Genomic DNA, 17,023 nt, shown 5'->3' on the forward strand with positions numbered 1-17,023 from the left:
TCACTTCTACTTTGTAAAAACTTCTCATATGCTAACTTTTTCTCCCTTACTACTCTCTTTATATCATCATTCCACCAATCGCTCCTCTTCCCTCCCGCACCCACTTTCCTGTAACCACAAACTTCTGCTGAACACTCTAACACTACATTTTTAAACCTACCCCATACCTCTTCGACCCCATTGCCTATGCTCTCATTAGCCCATCTATCCTCCAATAGCTGTTTATATCTTACCCTAACTGCCTCCTCTTTTAGTTTATAAACCTTCACCTCTCTCTTCCCTGATGCTTCTATTCTCCTTGTATCCCATCTACCATTTACTCTCAGTGTAGCTACAACTAGAAAGTTATCTGATACATCTGTGGCCCCTCTATAAACATGTACATCCTGAAGTCTACTCAACAGTCTTTTATCTACCAATACATAATCCAACAAACTACTATCATTTCGCCCTACATCATATCTTGTATACTTATTTATCCTCTTTTTCTTAAAATATGTATTACCTATAACTAAACCCCTTTCTATACAAAGTTCAATCAAAGGGCTCCCATTTTCATTTACACCTGGCACCCCAAACTTACCTACCACACCCTCTCTAAAAGTTTCTCCTACTTTAGTATATATATATATATACACATGTATATATATATATCAGGCCAAGAACTGTTATCCACCACTACTGCAGTCACGTTCAAGTTTACTCTTTCTTCTGACAAAAATTCCTTTCTGACTTGTTTCTGTGCCTTAGTCTGAGGACATTACCTCCCATGTTTCTTGTCCTTATCCAGGGACACCAGATATAGTCCTGACAAACAGAGACTGTGACCTCTTTCATTGTCGCATCTCTCCTGGTGGAAACGTAGGATCTGACCATATCCCTGTTATAATACAACTACAAACTTCTCCATTTAGAATACCTGTACCTTCTAAACCCAACCTCAACACCCTAGGATTTGACCCCTTCAGGGCATTTCTGGGTGAAGATGAAATTGTGTCATTGGAAAATCTACCTTCCACTGCAATTGATGACGCGATCAGGTCCCTTCACAATCGAATAATTGATGCTACTAATGCAACTTGCCACTTAGCTCCCACAAAGATCTACCAACAATATAAACCTACGAGGGAAATTAGAGACTGTATGAGAAATTATCAAACAGAATGTCGAAGGCATCTTCAAATGTGGCAACCACCAGTAGCTACACTGTATAGATTGAGGCAAGAATTAATTAACATGATTAGTCATCATAAACGTGACTTACGGAAATTGTTAGTTCTAAAAGCTAATCAGTATAAACGAGAGCCTGCAAAATTTTGGAGTAAGATTCAGCAACTTTTAGGTGCAAAACACAAGGCTCCTACCTACCTAATTCATTCCTTCACTGATGATGATGAAGACGTTGAGATTAAACTTGATGATCCACAGGACCAGGCTAATTTGATGGGTGATGTATGGGAGAAAATTCTCTCCCACAATAACAGTCGTCGATTTAATAATAATCACTATCAGTTGGTCAATGAATGGAGAGATGAGAACTTAGCTGATCTACAACCACTACCTACCATCGATACATCAACTCTTGAAGACGCACACCTGCTTACTAGACCTATCACACTACTTGAGATGAATCAAGTTATTGGAAGAATGCAAAATAGAGCCCCTGGTCTCTCTGGAATAACAATGAAACAAAGTTCCTACCCAGAAATTGTAAACAGTCTTTGGTTAATATCTTTAATGCCATCTTGGCCTCTGGACATTTCCCAGTGGTTTTTAAGACTGCTAGGATGATCTTTCTTGCTAAACCCAATAAAAACATCCATCCTTACTTGAAGTCATTTCCAACAGAATGAACTACTATATGGAGTTTAATCACCTTTTTACTGAAAAACAGTTTGGCTTTAGGACACAGTGGTACCCATCATGCAATAAATATTATTTTTGATACTGTAACGAGTCTGAAACATCAGGGCAATCTTGCCCTAATTGCCACCAGAGATGTTCATAAAGCTTTTGATAGCTTATGGCATGATGGTCTTATATACAAACTTATTGACCTACCTGACCATAACTGGACATTTCTCAGATTTATATATAACTTTGTAACTCAAAGAAAAATCATTCCTACCTTTCATGGCAAGTCAACAGAGCCTTTTATACCAACAGCTGGTGTTCCACAAGGTTCTTGTCTTAGTCCAATTCTATTCAACATTTATGTGAATGATCTTCCTCAACCAGAGTTTAATGATACAATTATAACGCAATTTGCAGATGATGTTATCCATGTCGTCTCGTCAACTCCTGTAACAGGAAAATACAAATATGAAAGAGTCATAGAAAAAATGAATATTGAACTTCGTCGAGCATCCAATTGGGAAAAGAAATGGAGAATTATGACTAACCCTGACAAAGTCCTGGTTAGCACGATAGGATGTTTTGCATCAACCATCGAAGATAAGGGGGGTATCTCCATCAGAGGTACACCTGTAGCCATTAGAAATCCTAACAAGATCTTGGGATATGAAATAGACAGGCTGCTCCACTCAACATCTCACGTCAATAAAAAGATCAACACAGCCAAAGCCGGTCTTAGCAGTCTCTTTAGATTTAACCCTTAAACGGTCCAAACGTATATATATGTTTTTTCAACATCTGAAAGTATGTAAAAAAATGTATATCTTCTTTTTTGTTTTACATTTGAAAACGTGTAAAAAAACTTTTATCTACATTTTTTTTGTGTTATACGTATTTGAAAATATGCAAAAAAAAGAAGATCTACTTTTGTAGCACTACGAATTTAAACGTTGATCTGTTTGGACCGTTTAAGGGTTAATCAAGCCCCTTCACATGTCAAAAAAATCTGTATAAAATGATAAGACCAACACTCGAATACCCATGTGTCTCAATGTCGTTAACAACAAAGACCAACATGCTACGGTTGCAACAGGTCCAGAATAGAGATCTCCGCTTTATTACGGGCACCAGGAGGAGAGACAGAGTCAAAATGGCAGATTTACACGTACAACAGGATATTACTGCCTTAAATGTATGCCTTGATATGCTGAAGAAGAGACAACTCTATGCAATGCAAGAACTCTACATACCAGATAGAGAACATCCTCTCCAAGTTGAAAATACCACTGACTATTTCATTAATACTCCTCCTCACAGGACCCAAAGAATGACTCCCACAGAGGGTGCGTCGCTTCATCCATAAAGACGATTACCATCGACCAATGATCTTGAGCAACCTCCCTGCAGATGAAGATGATTGGGTAACACCAGAACCCTTCTATGTCTACTAAGAAAATTATGGCCCCTAATTAGGGAGACATCTTGTATAACACTTCTACATCTACTGTTATAAATATGCTACATTTACTATGGCGGGACACCACCTTGAAAGAAGCTAACGTGTCAAGTAATTCTTTACAAACTGTCCAGATTACTGCCTTGTTGTTTAAATATTCATTATGCAACTTTTATATATACATACTACCAATTCAGAGTCATGTACCTATATATCTGTTATATCTATGTGACTCTGATGGGTTAGTATTATACCCCTTCAAGAATATTCTATTATTTCACATACACTTTTCAAATTGCACCAAAGTGGTTGTGTCACTTCCCTTTTATATCCTACCTCACTCCCACCTTTTTCCAATATTTCTATCCTTACCCATCCTTCTTCCTTACCCATCTTACCAAAGACTCTGGTCATAAGAATAGAATCGAATTAATTTTTTTTTTTTTTTTTGGGGGGGGGGAGGATTGTTGATTGTTGCCTTCTTTCGTTTATCTTTTTTTCTTCTGTCTTTTTTTTCAACTTCTGAGTGTATTTCTTTTTTTTTCTTTGTTCTTCACTTCTCTCCTATTCTTGTTCATTTCTTCTCTTTTCTCATTTCTCTCTCCCTTCTTATTCTTCTTCACTTCTTTCTCTTTCCTCTATCTCCAAATCATCGTAAATCAAAATATTCAAAATGCACTGAAGTCTTAATGTGACTTTGGCTTATGTGAGGTATTGTGACCTCTGTGTGAGGTGATGTGACCTCTGTGTGAGGTGATGTGACCTCTGTGTGAGGTGATGTGACCTCTGTGTGAGGTGAAAAATGGTATAAAATACCAACACAATGTAAACAAACACACATGCAGTTTAATGTGATCCTTTATTGACAACGTTTCGCCCACACAGTGGGCTTTTTCAAGTCACAAACAGATCTACCTGGGGTGGAAGGTACGTGAGTATTTATAGTCAGGTTCAGAATGTTGAGGTCAGGTGGAGAATGCTGCATCTGATGATCTACCGAGTGGGGTTATAAAGTCTAAAATCTTGGGTAGCTTGGAAGGGGTATTGGATAAGTTGTGAGCAGACCTTTTGCAGTGTTCTATGTTCTTATGTGGGATAGCGATGAAGAAGTTTCTTGTAAAGTGGTTCAGCTATGTTATAGAAGCCATTGTTCTGGTTGAAATTGTTGGTTATAGAGATAAGCGATGATTCCAGGATTCTTCGGTATTGAGTGTTGTCTTCTGTGGCGATAAGTCTTGAGTTTCTGTAGTTAATTAAATAGTTGTGTGAATTGCGATGTTGTACACAGGCATTCCTTGTATTGTCAGTCCTGCTTGCGTATAGGTGTTCTGAAATACGTGTTTGGAGGTCTCTTGATGTTTCGCCCACGTATAATTTGTTGCAGTCATTACAAGGGATTATGTATACCCCTGCAGAGGATGGAAGCTTGTCCTGTCTACTACTGGTTATGTCCTTGATGGTCATGGTTGTGGAGGTAGATACTTGGAATGAGGTATTGGAAAAGATGTTGGAAACATGTTTGGCAATGGAGTTGGTGGGGAGGACTATGTATCTCTTCTCAGCAGTGTCTTCTCTGGGTGTGTTGAAGAAGTTTAATGCCCGCTGTCTGCAGTCTCTGATGAAGTGACGAGGATAGTGGAGTTTAGAAAATACTTGTTCAATTATAGTGCATTCTTCCTCAAGGAACTCATTGCTGCAGATTCTGAGTGCGCGCAGGAAGAAGCCTATAATTACACCACGTTTAGTTTTGGTGTCGTGGTGAGAGTAGAAGTGGAGAAGATCGTTTTGGTTGGTTGGTTTTCAACAGACTTTAAAACGAAGTTCGTGGTCAGCTTTGCAGAGAAGAACATCAAGGAAAGGAAGAGTGTTGTCGACTTCTTCTTCAAGTGTGAACTGGATTGAGGGCTCGACCTGGTTGAGCTTGTCTTGGAGAGCTTGAACGTTGAAGCACCTGGGAGTTATGAGGAGAATGTCGTCAACATAACGGAGCCAGGTGACAGTCGAAGGAATAATGGTGGAGAAACGCTCGGCTTCCAGATGTTCCATGTATAAGTTCACCAGGACAGCACTGAGTGGCGAGCCCATGGGTAGACCAAAAGTCTGTTGAAAGAGGTGATTTTCGAAAGAGAAACACGTAAAGCCGACACATAGTTCAACGAGGTCGATGAAATCGCTGACTGGAATAGGAAGATCAAGTGAATCATCATTTTTTCTGTGCAGGAGATCGATGGCTTGTGTAGTAGGTACTTTGGTGAATAGGGAAGTTACGTCAAGGCTGGAAAGTTTCTTGTTCCTGATGTTGATGTTGCGATTGAGATCACCCGAGTGTTTGAGATGTGCTGGACTGACAGTGCCCAAGAGTTTGGAGAGGTGTTTTGCGAGAATTCCTGAGAGTTGGTGGGGAGCACTGCCTATTCCCGAAGATATGGGCCTCAAATTATACGTGGGCAAAACATCAAGAGACCTCCAAACACGTATTTCAGAACACCAATACGCAAGCAGGACTGACGATACAAAGGAATGCCGGTGTACAACATCGCAATTCACACAACCATTTAATTAACTACAGAAACTCAAGACTTATCGCCACAGAAGACAACACTCAATACCGAAGAATCCTGGAATCATTGCTTATCTCTATAACCAACAATTTCAACCAGAACAATGGCTTCTATAACATAGCTGAACCACTTGCCAAGAAACTTCATCGCTATCCCACATAAGAACACAGAACACTGCAGAAGGTCTGCTCACAACTTATCCAATACCCATTCCAAGCTACCCAAGATTTTAAGACTCTATAACCCCACCCGGTAGATCATCAGATGCAGCATTCTCCACCTGACCTCAACATTCTGAACCTGACTATAAATACTCACGTACCTTCCACCCCAGGTAGATCTGTTTGTGACTTGAAAAGCCCACTGTGTGGGCGAAACATTGTCAATAAAGGATCACATTAAACTGCATGTGTGTTTATGTTTCCTCTGTGTGAGGTGTTGTGACCTCTGTGTGGGACCTGATGAGCTGTTGAGTGTGAGCAGGGTAATATTTAGTGAAGGGATTTAGGTAGATTAGGTAGATGGCGAGAATATTTTGAGGAACTTTTAAATGTTAAGGAAGAAAGAGAGGCAGTAATTTCATGCACTGGTCAGGGAGGTATACCATCTTTTAGGAGTGAAGAAGAGCAGAATGTAAGTGTGGGGGAGGTACATGAGGCATTACGTAGAATGAAAGGGGGTAAAGCAGCTGGAACTGATGGGATCATGACAGAAATGTTAAAAGCAGGGGGGATATAGTGTTGGAGTGGTTGGTACTTTTGTTTAATAAATGTATGAAAGAGGGGAAGGTACCTAGGGATTGGTGGAGAGCATGTATAGTCCCTTTATATAAAGGGAAAGGGGACAAAAGAGACTGTAAAAATTATAGAGGAATAAGTTTACTGAGTATACCAGGAAAAGTGTACAGTAGGGTTATAATTGAAAGAATTAGAGGTAAGACAGAATGTAGGATTGCGAGTGAGCAAGGAGGTTTCAGAGTGGGTAGGGGATGTGTAGATCAAGTGTTTACATTGAAGCATATATGTGAACAGTATTTAGATAAAGGTAGGGAAGTTTTTATTGCATTTATGGATTTAGAAAAGGCATATGATAGAGTGAATAGAGGAGCAATGTGGCAGATGTTGCAAGTATATGGAATAGGTGGTAAGTTATTAAATGCTGTAAAGAGTTTTTATGAGGATAGTGAGGCTCAGGTTAGGGTGTGTAGAAGAGAGGGAGACTACTTCCCGGTAAAAGTAGGTCTTAGACAGGGATGTGTAATGTCACCATGGTTGTTTAATATATTTATAGATGGGGTTGTAAAGGAAGTAAATGCTAGGGTGTTCGGGAGAGGGGTGGGATTAAATTTTGGGGAATCAAATTCAAAATGGGAATTGACAGTTACTTTTTGCTGATGATACTGTGCTTATGGGAGATTCTAAAGAAAAATTGCAAAGGTTAGTGGATGAGTTTGGGAATGTGTGTAAAGGTAGAAAGTTGAAAGTGAACATAGAAAAGAGTAAGGTGATGAGGGTATCAAATGATTTAGATAAAGAAAAATTGGATATCAAATTGGGGAGGAGGAGTATGGAAGAAGTGAATGTTTTCAGATACTTGGGAGTTGACATGTCAGCGGATGGATTTATGAAGGATGAGGTTAATCATAGAATTGATGAGGAAAAAAAGGTGAGTGGTGTGTTGAGGTGTATGTGGAGTCAAAAAACGTTATCTATGGAGGCAAAGAAGGGAATGTATGAAAGTATAGTAGTACCAACACTCTTATATGGGTGTGAAGCTTAGGTGGTAAATGCAGCAGTGGAGATGTCCTGTTTAAGGGAAATGTGTGGTGTAAATATTATGCAGAAAATTCGGAGTGTGGAAATTAGGAAAAGGTGTGGAGTTAATAAAAGTATTAGTCAGAGGGCAGAAGAGGGGTTGTTGAGGTGGTTTGGTCATTTAGAGAGAATGGATCAAAGTAGAATGACATGGAAAGCATATAAATCTATAGGGGAAGGAAGGCGGGGTAGGGGTCATCCTCGAAAGGGTTGGAGAGAGGGGGTAAAGGAGGTTTTGTGGGTAAGGGGCTTGGACTTCCAGCAAGCATGCGTGAGCGTGTTAGACAGGAGTGGAGACGAATGGTACTTGGGACCTGACGATCTGTTGGAGTGTGAGCAGGGTAATATTTAGTGAAGGGATTCAGGGAAACTGGTTATTTTCATATAGTCGGACTTGAGTCCTGGAAATGGGAAGTACAATGCCTGCACTTTAAAGGAGGGGTTTGGGATATTGGCAGTTTGGAGGGATATGTTGTGTATCTTTATATATATATGCTTCTAAACTGTTGTAGTCTGAGCACCTCTGCAAAAACAGTGATAATGTGTGAGTGTGGTGAAAGTGTTGAATGATAATGAAAGTATTTTCTTTTTGGGGATTTTCTTTTTCTTTCTTTTTGGGTCACCCTGCCTCGGTGGGAGACGGCCGACTTGTTGAAAAAAAAAAAAAAAAAAAAAAATTTAGGGAAACCGTTTATTTTTATATAGCAGGACTTAGAGTCCTGGAAATGGGAAGTACAATGACTGCACTTTAAAGGAGGGGTTTGGGATATTGGCAGTTTGGAGGCGTACGTTGTGTATCTTTATACGTATATGCTTCTAAACTGTCGTATTCTGAGCACCTCTGAAAAACAGTGATTATGTGTGAGTGAGGTGAAAGTGTTGAATGATGATGAAAGTATTTTCTTTTAGGGGATTTTCTTTCTTTTTGGGTCGCCCTGCCTCAGTGTAAGACGGCCGACTTGTTAAAAAAAAAAAAAAACACGAGTTATGTTCCTGAATATGGCATGTAATAAAAGAGAGTAACCTGAATTGTAGAGCATATGGGAAAAGTTACATTCATTACACCCCCAAAGATAGCCAGACAAATTTTGTAAAAAAAGCAATGATAATGTAAGTTGTGATGTGTCAAAGATTCCCAAGCTCTGCTAGGAAGCAGATTTGCCTTATTAAGTGGTTATCCCACTTGTTGTAACTGTATGGGGATAATTATAAAGGTGGGATTAGAGTGGTTGGGGGTTATGTGAGGGCTTGCAGCAGTTAGGGTGAGGAAGGTTCAGTGTTGAGGGTGGGTGCAGGTGCTGGAGGACTGGTGTAACCTAAACCTGATTCCCTCCCATTTTCCCCAGACACTCTTGACTTCATGAATGGTAGGTTCTGTTGACTTAATACAAAGTTTTCAGGTCTTTTACTGCAATTAACATTTGGAAGGTTGAAGTCTCCAAGGAAAAAAGATATTTGTTGTAGAATTGAAGCTATCTTATCCGTCCTGTGAACGCCTCTGCTGATATATACAGGTGTCCCCTCTAAGGTTCCTTGTTGTGGGTAGGGGTTTATTCAAGCAATTATCTCCCATTAATGGCAGGAATAATATATACAAGGGCAATTACCAGATTGTTTTGAAGATTTAATGTGTAGAGCCTGTTATGTAATTTAACAATATTGCAGTCAGCCTTTAGGCTTACATCTACCCCAACACCTTGCTACTTACCAATACGTCAAATAGAGTTCTTGATCAAAATTAGGAATTTTCCTCTTGGACTGATGATCCCATTACCTTAGTGTGTAATGAATAATACTACAGTGAATTTTTCTTTTCAAGCCTTTGTAATAATTTGGTGTACAGTAAATACTGCTGTATGTACACTTCATATTTAAAGTATGCAATATACATCTTACACTAATGAAGTACATTATAAATGTCACTATGTACAATAGGTTTCAAGTTGAATAAAAAAAAATATTGCACATCTTAAATTGTAAATAAATAGTCAATGCAGTAGGACTGGTGTAATTGTGAGTCTGGTTCCTGTGGTGCAAAAGTAGTGATGGCAGTTCTTTAAAGCCTAAGAGAAGCCCTGAAGCACTTCCCATTAGTAAAATTGCTAGTCCTCCATTTGTGCAAAGGTTATCAATTAAACTTTCATAGGTATGTATGTAAATGAAAAACTACTTGTAGGGTTCATTACTATCCACAGTTTTGGGTATCCATGGTAGATCTTTGAGCATATCTCCTTCAGATACAGGTCCTACTGTATGCAAACCCCTACAGCCTAGAGGTTGATTCCTTGTTGAGATGGGGTTTCATCCGGGGTTTCATCCATGTAGTTCTGTATCAAAAACTGCTCAGATGAAGAAAGTGGTTGGTCACTTCATTTCTCCCTTGAATTGAATTTGGCTGCCTGCCTAAGGCACTGGACCCAGCAGGTTTGATGCCCCTTGTCTGTAGTAAAAAAAAAAAAAAACTGTACAATGCAGAAGAATTGAAATATTTGACATTTCACAATTTATATATTGTGAAATGGAACATTTCAATATTGAAATTTGGAGAAATTTATCTATTTCACTTTTTTTTTTTTTTTTTAATGTACAGTACACAGTCATTTAACACAGTAGTTACATTCCTGAAAACGCTGTTAGGTAAAACAGTGCTCGAAGAACTTATGGGAAAAATAGGGTTATGGCCCTTGGAGCTCCAAAAAAGCCAAATAAGTTTTTTTTTTAGGCCTCTACATCTTACAAAAATAAGTGAATATGTAATTGTAGTTCATTGTCATGATGTATTATGTTTTTACTGCATAAGATTACAAATGCAACAGAAATAATATTTCTTAAATTGTGGGGAGTGGAGAGTTATGCTGTTTACCTACTGGGCTGAGGCGAATGGTAGAGGTTCTGGTACTGAAGTTGATGGTTTTACTGGAGTGTGCATAAATTCTGTTCTTTTACCCTACAGTACATTATACAATTGACAGTAAGGCATCAGCTACTCTAGACACCATTTCAACGTCCTCTTCAGTGAAAAGTCAGTCTCAATCACACAAACTCATATTTACCTCATTTTATGTGCACAAAGCGAGCTTCATTATGGCTACAGGTTATCTCTTGTCTGATATCTGTTTTCTTTGTAAATTCTAAGACTTAAATACTTATACCTTTTCTTGCCACTTTCAGCAATACTGGTATGCCTACTGGGTGTCATGATTGCTTGGCAGATACAAGCTATAGTAATTAAAAGATCAAAAAATTCACAAACACCACTAGCTTGTAGCAGAGAAGAGGAACCAACTGGACACATGAAGTATAAATGCTGGAATAGTGGTGGCAGGGGGTCTCCCCCCCCCCACTGATCCACAAGAAGGGAAATTTTTTTCCCCTCCTGCAAACTGAACCATGTTAAATTAATTTTATGAAGTGCTAAAACTAGTTGTCTACTGTAGTTCAGTGATAGATCCAAAATATTTCAATATATTTCACTACAGTGGACCCTTGGATCTTGGCCATCAACTCTAAAATCATCCTGGACATGTCCATCCTGCCACTCTGCCGCTTGCGAGTCAGTTTGGCCGTGTCTCTCAGAGAGTGAGGAACACATTGTAATCGTCCATTGTTTTTCCTGGGTGTTTATTGAATGCAACTGCAAAATAAGCCACCATTGGTCCAAAGAAAGTTGCTAGTAACGTTCCTTTGGTAAAGAAACACAATGGAATTAAAAAAAAAGAAATTGTAGCAAAGTACAAGAATGGTGTATGTGTGCTCCAGCTTGCCAGGCTGTATGGGAAATACAAATCAACAATCACTTCCATCCTGGCAAAAAGTAGAAATCAAGGAAGGGAATGTTGTGAAAGGGGTAAATATAGTAACGAAAGGAAGGTCACCAATAATCAGGATTTTACTGATTAAAGTCAAAACCCTGAAATGTTTTAGGAACTAACTGAACTATTTAAATCATATCCTGCTTTTCAGTGTCAACTACAAATTTTGAAATTCTCTAAAATTTTCTTAGAATACATACTTGATAAAATATCTACCCTTTTACACCCTCCTCAGCTCAACCATAATATACTCATCACAGTTACTAACCTCTATACAAATTTTCTGTAATCTATATTCCTAACTCCGCTCACTAATTCCCATTTGCCCTTATATTGTGTAAACTTTCACTTTGTCTTTGACTATTCATCACCTTCCTCTCTCCTTTACCTTTTCCAAAAATCACTCAAAAACTTGTGCTTGCTACTACCTTATATCAAATTTTTCTCAAGTCCATGCTTTTTTTTTTTTTAATAGTGTCACAAGAGAGAAGATACTCAACGAGACTAAGTATAGGGTAACAGCTTCATTTAGTACACCACAGTGAACTAGAAAATTTCACAATTAAATATTTCTTGCAGGTTCAAAGCAGCAACTTCATGACCTACAGCATCTTTGGTGGATACTGATATGTGCAGTGATCATAAAGAAAATATCTGCCACTCATGTAATTTAACCTATTAAACATACAATATTGTCCTCCTTTAATTTACCTGATTGACAACAACTTGACAATGTATGGGTCTGGTTAAATGAAATGTTTTGTTTTACAGAGCACTAATGTACTAATTACTATACTTTGGATAAAATACTTTTTGTGATAGTATGTTTGTTCTGATATCCAGCTTTACTTATTTTTAACATGTTGTCTACCATCTCCCACCAATGCAGGGTGACCCAAAAAATGTTTCACACACTTGCTATCTTGACACTTTAGATGCATCTCCAAACATTCAATATCCCAAAGACCTTAAAAGTGCATTGTACTTTTCACCTCCAGGACTCTAAGTCCAGCTAACCAGTTTCCCTTCACAAAATATTACCCTGCTAACACTAACAACCTATCAAGTCCCAAAAACCATTCATTTCCATTCACTAACATACATGCTGCCCTTTCCTATCCCTCCCAAGTCATCCTATATTGCTCCATCCTCTAAATGACCAAACTACCCCTCAGCCCTCTGAATACTTTTAGTAACCTCACACTTTCAAATTTCCACACTACAAATTCTTTGCATATTTACACCACAGATTACATCTTCACTGTGTCCAGCCGCCGCCTCACTGCAACATTTACAACCCATGCTTCACATCCATACAAGTGTGATGGTACTACTATACTCATACATTCCCTTTGTCTCCACAGATATCTCAATGCACCACCCACCTTTTTGTCCATCAATTATGCGCTTTACCTTGTCCTTCATAAACCCTATCTACTGACAAGCCTCCTCCCAAATACCTGGACACATTCAATTCCCTTTTCTATCCCCTCCAATCTAATTTGTCCTTATCTAAATTGTTTGATACCCACCACCTTACTCTTATCTATGTTTTACACATACCTATATATGCATATGTATTTTCAAATATTACTGGTTGTCAGATGCTGGAGTTCAACAGGGTCCTCAGGGTCTGGCATAAGGTGGATGCACTGTTAGAGAGTGGCTGTTAGTATTATGCTTATATTGTAATATATGCCCTTATTTGCACATGACACTTTAAAAGAAACATGTAAATGCAGTAAAAAAAAAAAAAATCAGCGAAAGTGATCAATTAGGGCCAAAAATTTTAATTTCTAAATTTCAGTATTTTCATATTCTGAATTCCATTACAGAAACATGACTTAGATGAATTATGTTGAGTTTTTTGCTGCATGATAATCACTGTTTCTACTGAAAGCAAATCTGTTATTGGCAAACTGATTTAACTCATCTGAAGGAATTCAAGCCCAGTTTTATAGCTATTTTATTATATTCTAAGGCAAGAAGTGTATAGTGTATAAACCATCAAAATTTCTGGGGACTCTCACTTATAATGTTTAAAATGACTGGTAAAAGTCTTACACCTGGTAGTACAGTATTTGCATTATTTTTTAAATTGGAAACACTAAACCAGTAGGGGTAATAGAGTGCCTGGCAATATAGAGAAACTCAGGTTCAAAGAGAACAGGTCTAATGCCTTGGATCAAGAGCACCTCACCAGCATTAAAGCATCTTTACCTGAGGGGATTCCTGATAGATGTGATTTCCTCTCACATTAAAAATAATTTTTTGATATTTTAATTTTTCTAACAATCAATAAATTTTAAGTTATTTTAATACGAGAGGAAATTACATCCATCAGGAATTCCCCCAGGTAAGGATGCTTTGATGCTGGTAAGGTGCTCTTGATCCAAGGCATTGGACCAGTCCTCCTTTTCTTTGATCCTGATTGCCTCTATCTTGCCAGTGAGCAAACATAACATACAAATACCAGTAACCCTTCAGACTGCAACATTCTCAACTCCCCCTTTTAGTGTAGGCACTATTTCCCACCTCTTGGACTGCAGTTTCCTTGAATCCCTTGCTCACAAGTCTACCGGATGCTCAAGCCCCTGGCATTCAAAACCTTAACCCCATCCTCTTTCCCTTTACCCCTGAATTCCACTCCCTTTTGGTTATCTTATTCTGCTCCATCCTCTCTAAATACCCTAACCACTTCAACAACAACCTCTCCTTGCTCCTCTGAATTATACCTTTGGTAACCTCACATCTAATTTCTACAATATTCTGCATAATATTCATCCAACACATTGCTCTCAAACATTTCTGTACTGCCTCCAGCTTTCTCCTTGCTGCAGTGCTTAACCCTTCCACTGTTGAGACCCCCTGCTCACAAACTTGCTCTCAGTGTTGAAGAATTTAAAATTTGTTTTTCTTATGAAATTATGGAGAATCTTTTCCTGATGGTAATGACACCAAAAGTATGGAATTACGCTCTTGCGAAGTTAGCGGTCTCAAATATTTATGCATCGGTGATTTCGCCCACTTTTAGTCCTATTTTTGGCCAATTCCATTGTTCCAGTCAACCAGACTCAGTTATTTTACTAGAACCCCATTGTTCTATCAACTGAGTACAAGAAATCACCCATTACCAATTTCAGCTACACAATAAAGTGATCAGAAACTGGTAATTTGGCCAATTTCATACATAATTCAAGGCCAATTTCATAACAGGGTCCAGAATTAACAATATAAACATTCCTAGCATGTCTCCAGGCCCCTCTTATATTATGCTTGCTTTCCATTTTGAATTTTTATTCACACAAAAAAATAGAAGATTTACTGTTATGCAGACTGCTGCATTATTGTAAAAATGGTATAAATAATATCAGTGCATTTGTGAAAGCATATTAGACCCACCAGTTGATGTATATTGGATGTGTGACAAGATTTGTTTACTCTTGAACATCTGCAAAAATTGAACATTTTTACTATTTTGAGCTCAATTACAAGGTACTTCAAGTTTGTAAACAATTCAAAATCATCTCTATTTCTGTAACAGATCTTCCATTCTATCAAATAAGACCAAGAAAACAATACAACCATAAATACCATACGAAAACATGTACACCGCAAAGTCAGTGTTTTAAACTAAAAATGTGGTTGGATTTTTTTTTTTTTTTATACTGCACACATTGACCACTCAGACCATTTTCTCATATGTAGGCCTACCAGCTTTCTCTCGCAAGATTGGAAGCACCCAGAATTTTGGCATAATATTATGGGACCGACACTGGCTTGCAAGCTGTAACATTACGGGACCAACAGTGAAAGTGTTAAAATCCATGCCACAGACCCTAGTACATTTCCAAATTAGCATCCATAGATAAACTTACTTTCCATGAATGTCTCAACACACCTTTTCTCCTCGTCTATTCTGTGGTCCATATTAGAAGTTGGCTCTTCACAGGGCCATCAGGTAATATGTCCACTCTAAAATAAGTGAACACATTCACTTTCTCCATATTTCCTACCTGCAATCCAATAACCTTGCTCCTGTCTATGCTCACTTTCAATTTTATTCTTTAATGTATTCTCCCAGCCTTTGTAACTTGTCTTTCAAAATAATTTTTGACTGGCAAAGAGTAACCACAACAGCTCCCACTCTGTACTGGATTTGTAATCCCACACCCCGTCTCCAGCATATTATTGCTCTGTTTACTAGTGAATGTGAATCTTTCTTGACAAAGAATGTGATCATTGAATAAATTATGCATTACTGAAATTTAAGTTAAAAAGCCATGTCATTTATCAAAAACTGGTTATGACAATGGAAAATCCCTCACCTGTACCCTATTTGTTGACAATATTTTTAAACAAAAATACAGTGGTCTCTCGCTTTTCGTAGTTCTCGGGAATCATATATTTCGGAAATCATTGGGATTTTTTTTTTTTTTTTTTTTTTAACAAGTTGGCCGTCTCCCACCAATGCAGGGTGACCCAAAAAAGAAAGAAAATCTCCAAAAAGCAAATACTTTCATCATTCAACACTTTCACCACACTCGCACATTATCACTGTTTTTGCAGAGGTGCTCAGAATACAACAGTTTAGAAGCATACACATATAAAGATACACAACATATCCCTCCAAACTGCCAATATCCCAAACCCCTCCTTTAAAGTGCAGGCATTGTACTTCCCATTTCCAGGACTCAAGTCCGACTATATGAAAATAACCGGTTTCCCTGAATCCCTTCACTAAATATTACCCTGCTCACACTCCAACAGATCGTCAGATCCCAAGTACCATTCGTCTCCATTCACTCCTATCTAACACGTTCACGCACGCTTGCTGGAAGTCCAAGCCCCTTGCCAACAAAACCTCCTTTACCCCCTTTTGAGGACGACCCCTACCCCGCCTTCCTTCCCCTATAGATTTATATGCTTTCCATGTCATTCTACTTTGATCCATTCTCTCTAAATGACCAAACCACCTCAACAACCCCTCTTCTGCCCTCTGACTAATACTTTTATTAACTCCACACCTTTTCCTAATTTCCACACTCCGAATTTTCTGCATAATATTTACACCACACATTGCCCTTAAACAGGACATCTCCACTACCTCCAACCGTCTCCTCGCTGCTGCATTTACCACCTAAGCTTCACACCCATATAAGAGTGTTGGTACTACTATACTTTCATACATTCCCTTCTTTGCCTCCATAGATAACGTTTTTTGACTCCACATATACCTCAACGCACCACTCACCTTTTTTCCCTCATCAATTCTATGATTAACCTCATCCTTCATAAATCCATCCGCTGACACGTCAACTCCCAAGTATCTGAAAACATTCACTTCTTCCATACTCCTCCTCCCCAATTTGATATAAATTTAATATAAATATTTTCGTATAAACATGGGCTCCCTAATCATAGGTTGACTCGCGAATAGTAATTCGTCCGGGACGTGTACGCACGGTGTGAGCCGGAGCGGCCTCCCTACCCAGCCAGTCTGGCATTGTTTACCAGTGAGCAAAG

At 38.5% G+C, this 17,023-nt stretch overlaps 1 protein-coding gene across 8 annotated transcripts in view; it reads right to left on the reverse strand.

Annotated features, from left to right (window-relative positions):
• LOC128694545 (MAM and LDL-receptor class A domain-containing protein 1) overlaps positions 1–17,023 on the reverse strand; it is a 235,534-nt gene that overhangs the window by 23,349 nt on the left and 195,162 nt on the right. For 6 of the 8 annotated variants that reach the window (XM_070095885.1, XM_070095886.1, XM_070095887.1 and 3 more), the window contains one exon: positions 9,289–10,125. In XM_070095885.1, the coding sequence (XP_069951986.1) occupies positions 10,055–10,125 (71 nt within the window). In that variant the 3' untranslated portion in view covers positions 9,289–10,054. Of the gene's footprint in view, positions 1–2,128; positions 2,302–9,288; positions 10,126–13,060; positions 13,150–17,023 lie in introns of those variants that run through there. The other 2 variants (XR_011393412.1, XR_011393411.1) reach the window with 2 other exon arrangements.

Source organism: Cherax quadricarinatus, chromosome 51 (assembly GCF_038502225.1).
Source record: "Cherax quadricarinatus isolate ZL_2023a chromosome 51, ASM3850222v1, whole genome shotgun sequence".
Lineage (NCBI taxonomy): Eukaryota > Metazoa > Arthropoda > Malacostraca > Decapoda > Parastacidae > Cherax > Cherax quadricarinatus.